At 48.6% G+C, this 10000-nt stretch overlaps 1 protein-coding gene across 1 annotated transcript in view; it reads left to right on the plus strand.

Moving 5' to 3' along the window:
* Nucleotides 1-10000, plus strand: part of hipk2 (homeodomain interacting protein kinase 2) — a 17420-nt gene that overhangs the window by 5778 nt on the left and 1642 nt on the right. Inside the window, 5 exon segments of the mRNA XM_060061586.1 lie at nucleotides 1182-1361; nucleotides 1715-2227; nucleotides 2618-2871; nucleotides 3299-3447; nucleotides 4220-10000. The exon segment at nucleotides 4220-10000 is cut by the window's right edge and continues 1642 nt beyond it. Of these exon segments, the coding sequence (XP_059917569.1) occupies nucleotides 1182-1361; nucleotides 1715-2227; nucleotides 2618-2871; nucleotides 3299-3447; nucleotides 4220-4786 (1663 nt within the window). The 3' untranslated portion in view covers nucleotides 4787-10000.

Genomic DNA, 10000 nt, shown 5'->3' on the forward strand with positions numbered 1-10000 from the left:
AGTATAGCTCATAACAAACTGTTTATATATACTGTAGGTGTATAGTTCTAGAGGAGTAAAACTGTTTATATATACTGTAGGTGCAGAGTTCTAGATTACAACAGTCTCGATATACTGTAGGTGCATAGCTCTAGATGAGTAAAACCAGTTTATATATAGTGTAGTGCTCTAGTATCAAGCCTTTGTTCATATGACAACGGCAGGCATGATGGACAGCTCGCTGTCATCCCTGTCCCCTACCACCTTCCCACACGGTGCCTATGCAGCACTTTATGTAATTAAAGTCCAGGTTTGCACCATTTTAAATTGACTGTCAATCACGGTCAGCTTCTCTTAAGGCCCAGGACTACACCCGGCTAAGGCCGGGACAGGTCGGGTCCCTCCGTCTTCTGAGGGTGTACGGTCCTGGGTCATGAGACCCAATTTACCTTGGGGACGCGTACATGGCGGTGACATCATGTCGGTATGGCCTGTCACTGCGATGGCATGATACAGGGCTGGATGGGTGAAGTCAGCGGTATGGGGGCCTGGAGGAAGATTAAGGATAGAGGTAGAGATAGTGGGAGGTAGTGTCTGTGAATGCGAATGCGTCTGTGTGTGTGTGAGCGCGCACATGCACGTGTGTGTGTGTGTACACTGTGTGCGTGTGTGTACGGATGCATGCAAGGAATTATTAGGATCAGTCTATTTGTGGCCAGACAACCCTCCCTTTCTCCCCCACCACCCCTTCCACTCTCTCCCCCCTCTGTCCCTCTCTCCCTCCCTTCCTCCCTCCCTCCCTCCCTCTCGGTTCAATGGCAGCCCCATTGTCCTCGGGAGAGAGGTTTTGGAGAGAGTGTCGCACTTCCTCTGCAGAGCTATCAGTCCACAGCTGCCGGTGTCAGCCCCCTCTGCCCTGTCACTTGGCTCGCTCTACGACTCTCCCTCTATCTTCCATCTCGTCTCTCTCTTTCCTCCGTCGGGTCACAGCAGGGAGTTGTTGCCCCCCACTGGCTGAACTTTGAAAGAACACCCCTTGTGTTTGTGTGCTTTCTCATTCATCATCCTTCCTGGTGTAACTCTTAAAGGACTACTCAGAGCTGTGTTCACAGGAAGAGATTGAATTTGGTTTATTCATAAAATGTAATTTGACTTTCTGATGAACATGTCATTCATTTTTATTGATCTTTTTACGTTTCCAGGAATTCCCACACTCACGCTAGCCACTACAACCCCATCATGCAGCAGCCGGCCCTATTGGCCGGCCACGTCACCCTGCCATCCAATCAGCCACTCAATGTGGGAGTGGCTCACGTCATGAGGCAGCCGTCAACCAATAACAGCTTGTCCAAAAAGACCAAGCAGCACCAGATGTCTACAAGGTATGGTACACATCAGATCAACACCACATGCATCCAATACAGCATATACATTTACACATTTTATTCAGAAATGGAGAGTATTTTTATGTTAGGTAGACTAAAATGTATAAAGATGTTGCTGGTTCTTCTTGTTAAAAACGGGTGGTCGTTTTCTATTGGCTGCGCACCCTAGCTCAAATGAGGGCGACATGAGATTTTGAGCACCCCTGTGCACTCGCTTTCCTATGGAACCCAACGTGTCAAATCCTTAAAACCTGGCTGCCATGATCTGCGTATTGGCGGAGGTTCTCCTGCTGAACCAGGCTCTGTTGACCTCCCCTTTAACCCCCACCCCGCTCCCGCCCGCGCCCCAGGAGCGTGTCGGGCTACGAGGTGTCCTCCTCCCAGCCCGTGCTGTCCCCGCAGCGCTCCAAGCGGGTGAAGGAGAACACGCCGCCGCGCTGCGCCGTGCTCCAGAACAACACCTCCTTCAACTGCCCCGCCCTCTCCACCGTCACCGGCGCCCCCGCCCACCAGTCCTGCCACGGAGGAGGCGGAGGAGGTGGAGGAGGAGGAGGAGGAGGAGGAGGAGGAGGCTGGGGGTCCAGTGGCGGCCAAGCGGAACAGGCTTCCAGCACCACCTGCGATCACCACCACCACCAGCAGCACCACCAACATCAGCAGCAGCAGCAGCAGCAGCAGCAGCAGCAGCAGCAGCAACACCACCACCACCACCACCACCACCAGCAGCAGCAGCAGCAGCACCACCACCACCACGTCCCACGACAGACCATCATCATCCCTGACACGCCCAGCCCGGCCGTCAGCATCATCACCATCAGCAGCGACACGGACGACGAGGAAGAACACAAGCAGAGCAACAACAAGTGAGTCCGCGGGTTGTACTTCAAAAACAAAACACCTGGACGCCATGAGGCTCCACCACAGCTTTGATCCCACCGCCGTCCGAGCCCCTAAACATCTCAGAGGTGGACCCACTCACTCCAATCACTGACATGCACTCATCACCATTTGTTTTATCTTGTTCTCTTGATGACCCTCGTGTAAACCAGTTAGTCAGTTGCGCAGTAGAAGGTTTTAGTGTCTATATGTTTATATGGGTACTGGCGATGGGTTGTTGTTGACCAGCGCTGTATCGTAGCTAGTTGTTAGACCCATGCCTTGCTCAAGGGGCGCAGTCGGTTCCTGGCTGAGCTACTTTTCACCGATGAATTGCCCATTAATAATCCTCCCTCCCCATCCATTCTCTCTCCTAGCTTACCGTCGAAGCACAGGAAGAACGTGATCAGCTGCGTGACGGTGCACGACTCGCCCGACTCGGACTGCTCCAGCAACAACAGCCCATACGCCATGGAAACCAGGTTGGCCAACAACAACAACAACAACGGCTACGACAGCAAAAGCACCGTGCTGGACAACTACAACAACATGAACTCTCGCACCATCATCGTCCCCCCCCTGAAGACTCAAGGCAGTGAGCTGCTGAGCGAGTGCGATCGCCTCATGCCAGGTAAAGGGGGAGGAAGGGGAGGAAAGGGGAGAGAGGGTCGGAGCTAAGAAAGATTTAAAAAATGTCCATGGAATGTGTTGAATCATTGTGAGAATCCTCTGAAGATGTGAAGACATTTGAAAATAATGAAGATATTTTTATTAGTATTCAAATTATTATTGTTATTTTCTCATTTTTAAGAATTGCCCCAAAAAAGTAACCCCTACATAAAAATTGCATGACTCAAGATAACGAAATGGAGCCTTTGTTGATGATCGAGACGTGTTGAATGACGCAGAATGATGCCGTGTGGAGCACGAGTGTGCAATGGCATTCCATTACTCATTCCTAAGATACCAAAGCGCCTCCATTCCTGCGGCCATGTTGTTCCTCTTGCTCCGTCCTTCATCAAGAGATTGAGTAACCTTTGTGTCCTCTTTCATCACAGAAGCAATTAATCATCAGAACTACAAGTTCAAGTCCTCCAACGGGGGGGTGTCCGGAAACGGCCACTTACCGGGGGGCGTGGTGGGCTCCTACCGGCATCAGCGCTCCGGGCCGCACCCCTTTCAGCAGCAGCCCCTGAACCTCAGCCAGGTATGGGAACACTGAGCATCTGTCTACTGGGATGGAATCAGACAGCCTACTGTTAGAGGGATCAGCAAGCTTGAAACAAGAAGTCAGGTTTCGTTTTCTTTACCTTTCGGTGTGGCCACTGAATGTTCCGTTGGTCAAGGCCAGTGGGGTCTCCATGGAGACGAGTATCATCAAAATATGGCATTCCAGCGTTGTATTTCTGACAAATCCCATAAAACGTTCATATTCCCCTCTTCTGTAGAGATTTCTATTCCTACATGTTCAAGATTCAAGATTCAAGAAGCTTTATTTATCCCGAGGGATAAATTGCAATACAATGGTGGTAAAGTAAAGTAAAGTAAAGTACTACAGAGTTAGAGTAAAATAAGATAACATAACATAAACTAAATTAAACAAAATATAATAAAAATAAAATAAAGGCTAACATCAAATAAATCAAACAATTAACTGAATGCAACAAAAGTAAGCACTTACAGGTAACATAGTAGAAAATAAATGTTTTGTAGGGATAAGGGCTGAAATATATGTTGGCCGAGTAGCATTCGTTCATTCTCTCCGTGTCAATTCGTTCTCCTGCCCTCGCCATTACCCCTTGTCTAAGTGTAATGTCATGATGCTGGCCCGCCCCTCCGATCCCCCCGTACCCCTCTGTTCCCCTCTGTACCCCTCTGTACCCCTCTGTTCCCCCCTGTTCCCCTCCGACCCCCCCGTACCCCTCTGTTCCCCTCTGTTCCCCTTTACCCTTGCTTCATATCCTCGGTGCTCCTTCCAGGCCCAGCAGCACATGGCGGCGGAGCGAGGCGCGGGCCACCGGCGCCAGCAGGCCTACATCGCCCCCACCATCGCCGCGCAGGCGCCCTACTCCTTCCACCACGGCAGCCCCTCCTCCCACACGGGCAACCTCCACCCCCACCCCCACCCCCACCCCCACCCCCACCCCCACCCCCACCTGACGGCCGCCCACCTGCCCGGCCAGCCCCAGCTGTACGCCTACACCACCGGGCCGCCGGCGGGCGCGCTGGGCTCCAGCGGCGCCACCACCATGGCCCACCTGGTGGCCTCCCAGGGCTCGGCGCGCCACGCCGCGCAGCACGGCAGCTACCCGCCCGCCATCGTGCACCAGGTGCCCGTCAGCATGGGCCACGGCGTGCTGCCGTCGCCCGCGCTGCAGCACCACCACCACCACGCCGGCCAGTACCAGGTGCAGCCCTTCGCCCACCACCACCACCACCACCACCACCACCCGGCCTACATCAGCGCCTCGCCGGCCTCCACCGCCACCCTGTACACTGGATACCCGCTGAGCCCCGCCAAGGTCAACCAGTACCCTTACCTCTAGAGGGGCCAAGCCCGCCGTCGGGACCTCTGTGGACCACACTGGAGAGGGAGACCCGCCCCCTGCAGCAGCAGCAACCACTGCTGCTGCTGCTGCTGCTGCTGCTGCTGCTGCTGCTGACTACACCCACCTACTCCAACCCGCACCTCCAGCAACCCCCCTCACCCCCCTCACCCCTCTCACCCCCCTCCGATTTCACTCCCCCAACCCTCGGGAGTCTACTCCCGCCCTGTTGACCCCCCCCCCTCCCCCAGGAACTGTAGAGGCAGAGAAGGAGAAGGAGGCAAAAGAAGTCCGATGGGAATCTGACAAAGTCGTTTAAACTTGAAAGCGGAGAGCGAGAGAGAACCGAATGAGAAGGGAGAGGGTTGGGTAGGATTGTAGAGGGGTACGTTACATTTCCCCCCCCTCCCCCGCCCCCTGTTTATAATCCTTGTTTGCAAAAAGGGCCAGTTCAAGTCTATTATTTTGATTTCAATATTTTACCTTTGAACGATTCTGTGACTGGTTTCACGATGGAGTCCCTTCGACAGGCCTGCTTAGACGGAGGATTTCTTCCTCAAAGAGACGTTGCTTTGGTTTTATTGCCTCCCCCCACCCCCTGCCCCCTCTCCCCTTCTGGTCTGGGACGTGACAGTGGAACAGGGATAGCTCTCTCTGGGTGTGTCGAATATCCCAAATACGGAGAGAAAGTGAAATAAGAAGAAAAAAAACCTGCTGCTCTTTTAAGAAAAAAATATATATTGATGGCCTTTAATTGTCTTAACTATTTCCAAATCATTCACAGTGTGTCTGGGAGAGGGCCCTTCCCCAGCTCACTCCATCTTCTCAACTAACTCGAGGAGGACTCTGGAAATATAACCACCAGAAGACAACAAACTTTCTAGTGTATTTATAGATATTTTTTGTTCCTTACCTTCTTGTATGTTTCACCTTTTACGATACGATAAACTCTGTTTTAGCTAGGTGTCTTAGCTGGGCCCCTGTTCTTAGAATGTAGCAGTCTGCACCAACTTGTTTTTATGGGGAAACCTTTGGTTTTATTTTTTTCCCCCCTCCCTGATACCAATAGACTTATTCGACTCTCCTCCGATTAATTTCTTCTTTTTTCAATGTGATTGCACAAAAGTGGTTATATAATAACATAGGCATGTACAACGTGATTGTCTGTGTGTGTGTGTGTGTGTGTGTGTGTGTGCGTGTGTGTGAGTGTGCGCGCGTGCCTGCGTGTGGCTGTGTGTAAGCGCTACTGTCAGCCATGTTGAGTAGATGGAAAAGCCCTGCATTGTACATTGTCCTTTAGCTTCTTCAGCCGTCCTTCCCTATAGTAGTGCCTTACAGATATAATGACACAGTTTACCTGGCTCTGATCCCCCCCCCCCCCCCCCCCCCCCCAGAGCCACTGGAGACCCTAAGGGCGCTTCAAGCGAGGAGTGCTTCCCTGGTCTGACATCCCCCCAGTTTTGGCAGTTGTAGCTTCCTTCCAGGTGTAGACTCTACCCGGTTGTTTTAGCGTTTTGTGTTTCCCATTGACAGCGTACTATAAAGTGATGATGATGATGTTGACACTTAATGTCAGAGAGTCGATATGATTAAAAACTGAGCTAATTTTATGACGCGTGCATGAGATAACCTTGCTTGGGGTACTTAACCAAAGTCGTTACATAAATTATGGTCACATGTTGTCGTTTTGTTTCGGTTTTTCGGGATATAAATGTAAATAATGAAATGTATAGTGTAACTGTGACCTCTACCACCGTGGCACCCGAAATGTGGCTTTACTTTTAAGATCACTTGGTGTATTTTTTACCACAGAAGAAGAAGGAAATTCATAAGCAGCAGGGACTCCAGAGTTGGAAAGTAGTGTGAGGTGGTATATCGTATACTGGGCAACTCCATTTGAACAAACCAATGTAAAGTGACATCGGATCGGCTTGGATACATAGCGCAGCCTCGGTGTTGACATTATATCAAGCTCGAGACTACACAGAAGTCGTCTCGTCGAGCTAGGTCAGGCTAAAAGGACCTGAAAGAGAGTGTTTGTTTCCATGGCGGCGACCCTGCAAGGCCAATGTGAGGGCTGACAGAGAACGAGTGAGAGAGAGAGGGAGAGAGGGCCGGGTTGCTATAGACTGAGAGAGAGAGAGAGAGAGAGAGAGAGACTAGAGGACAGAGGGCTGCAGGAGACAGATAGTGTGTAGGCACAAGCTCTAAGGGGCGGGCCTAAGAAAGCATAAGGGTTGGTTGGGGTAGGATAGGTGGAGGAGGAGGAATCCCTTATCTTAAATGGAAGGAAAAGAGGTGAGCATGTTGGCACTGAGCAGGTTGATAGTAACAAGGAACCCTTAGGTGATCTTTCGTAGGAGGCCACTGCATGAACACACACAAACACACAATGTACGTGCACACGCACACAACCACACCCACACACACACACACACACACACACACTATACCTATAACTCTGGACAGGAGTGTTTTTAATTATCGTTGTTGTTACTGCTGTTGTCGTTGATGTTTTTCTGGCAAAGATACACGCAAGTTATTTGTCTTGTTGTGCTCTGAGAAGTCATGGTATGGCGAGATGTGTTGTCATCTCATATAAACGACCAGAAGAGGACATGTGGAAAACACACACACACACACACACACACACACCCTGGAAGAGCCTCTCTTGGACCTGGGCTTGGTCCGCCGCCGCCGCCGCCGCCGCCGCCGCCGCGTGTGTGTCTGTGAGCCGAGGTACAGACCCCTCGGGGGCACAACGTAACACGCAGAACTATACCCTACGGGGCTGGCGCTCCATGTGACCCGCTGCTTTATTTAACGGATGTTCTCTCTATTAGCCACTGACGGGATTAGTATTCATTATCGAACAACGTTATTTTGTCCTCGTGAAATGAATGTGCTCATCTCAACTGCCAGTGGTTTATTAAACAAGCCTTCCCCTTTTCCCCTTTCCCTTCATAGTTCTGGCATTTAAAGTTGTTTTTGGATTTTTCTTTGTTATTTTGTTCTCGCGTTACGATTAACTTTTGACATGGTTGTAGGTTTTGTTGTGTTAATTATTATTAGAGATTGTTGCAATAATTGTTGTGGCTGTTCTATCAGTGCGTGTATGTGTGTGCGCGTGTGTGCGTGAGTTTATATATTTTTCTTTTTTTATATCATTATTATGAATCGATGTCCTGCTCATTTCATTTCTTGATTTATAACCTTGGGGTGGATGTAGAGTAATATTTCGACCCAGGTGGGGGCACCAGTATCAAAGCACTGCTGACCGTGCTAACTGTTAAGGTGAAGATAATCCAAAGGAGTCGTTAGCGATCAGCCTCAATGTGTGCCCACTGCCCAAGCTCCAAACCAACATTTAAGTGACTACTGGTGGAAGTCAGTGGGCTCTCTTGTCCTCGGTACTGATTGCTCCCCCCTCCCCCTCCCCTCGCCGGTGGTCCGCAGTGGCCAACAGGGGATCCTGGCAGTCCAAGATGTGATGTTGTGATGCAGAATGGTTTTTTTTCTTTCACATTCTTGTCCGTGTCGATGTTTTTGTTCCTATGCTTATTGTTTTGTCTAGCCCTCAGCCCATTGGGGCGTAAGTACGCACGTACGAGAGATTTCTGTTTTTTTCATTTTTTTCATTGAATTCTTTGGTTCCTCAGTTCTGGGGAAGACTACTGAAACATTCCACTGTTTGATGAAATCTGGCGTTCGTCCTCCATCTTTTACACTGCTGCAGCGTTACCACGGGGCGACCCTGTCCTGTCTCAGAATCCTCCCACCAAAGACTCCACACACACACACACACACACACACACACACACACACACACACACACACACACACACACACACACACACACACACACACACACACACACACACACACACACACACACACACACACACACACACACACAACTCTGTACATCTCAGCAAAGTACAAGCAATCCTCCACAGCGTCTCCACAAAGTAGTCTGGCAATAATTCTGGTTTCTTTCCTTTAACTCTTTTAATAAGACTTTTCTTTAAAAGTGCTTTTAGGGATGTTTTTTTTAGTCAGTTTTAGCCCCGTTGAATGTATATGCAGAATTGTGTGTGTGTGTGTGTGTGTGTGTGTGTGTGTGTGTGTGTGTGTGTGTGTGTGTGTGTGTGTGTGTGTGTGTGTGTGTGTGTGTGTGTGTGTGTTTGTGTGCAAAGGAGAGATTTACCATGCAAAACGCACACTGCATTCATTGAGTTAGTTTCTGTAAATACAAGCAACAACTGCTGCAGCCAAGCGTTCTCTATGAATAGTGTTACTCCTATTATGTGTTCCCGCATTGACTCACGACAATAGGTAGCTATTAGTTTATCTGTTCCCTTAATATCTTAACTTCTCCTCAAAAGGTTTTATGTGTATTTTTTGTTTTAGTCTTTGATGTCGTAGCTTTATCAATATTTCAACAAAATGTAATTTGTATAAAAAAAGCGGATGTATTGGGTTAGTGTGCCATGGAATGGAATGATATGTAAATTTAATTTAATCAAAAATATACCAATTATACCTTTAAAATCATGGTCACGTGCACAAAATGAATGTAATGTGTGACCTGTGACATTGAACATGCTTTACAGCTCTTTCAGCAGGTGAATATTTAATTTAAAGACTGAATTTATGTAACTGTCAACTGTCACCAATGCATGATGCACTAATTCTACAGTAACTATATTGCATAATTATTTAGCAGCATAATTCACCCTTGAGAGAGTATATTTCTGTTCCTTGTTTTCTAATTTGAACAAGAAACAAAGACTATTTGGAAAATACAAAACCAAGATGCAGCAATCGAGATTCACATGAGTTTTACATGAAACCATGATTTTAATTTTGTGAAAAAAGACAAATTGGAAGTGTGACTTTGGAGTACCAAAATGTACAAAGTGTGAATGCTGCATTTGGCCATTTTAATTCAAGAGTACTGCAATCCAAACAACTAAGAATCCCTTCTAACTTTGAGGTGTGGTTTAAATTAGTCAAAGCTATGTGCGGCTCAGTCTCTCTCAGCCTTTCACATCTTTTTTTTTTACCCACTGTTCTTTAAACGAAAATACTTCACACAAAAGGTGTCAATTTCCAACTCTGTCCACAATGTTGTTTGTGAGTAATGATGCTCTTTGAACTCTGAAATAATTGCAAAACATTCCTCAAGGCATACCACCCTTATTGCTAGCTCCA

The sequence above is a fragment of the Gadus macrocephalus genome, chromosome 9 (assembly GCF_031168955.1).
Source record: "Gadus macrocephalus chromosome 9, ASM3116895v1".
Taxonomy (NCBI): Eukaryota; Metazoa; Chordata; class Actinopteri; order Gadiformes; family Gadidae; genus Gadus; species Gadus macrocephalus.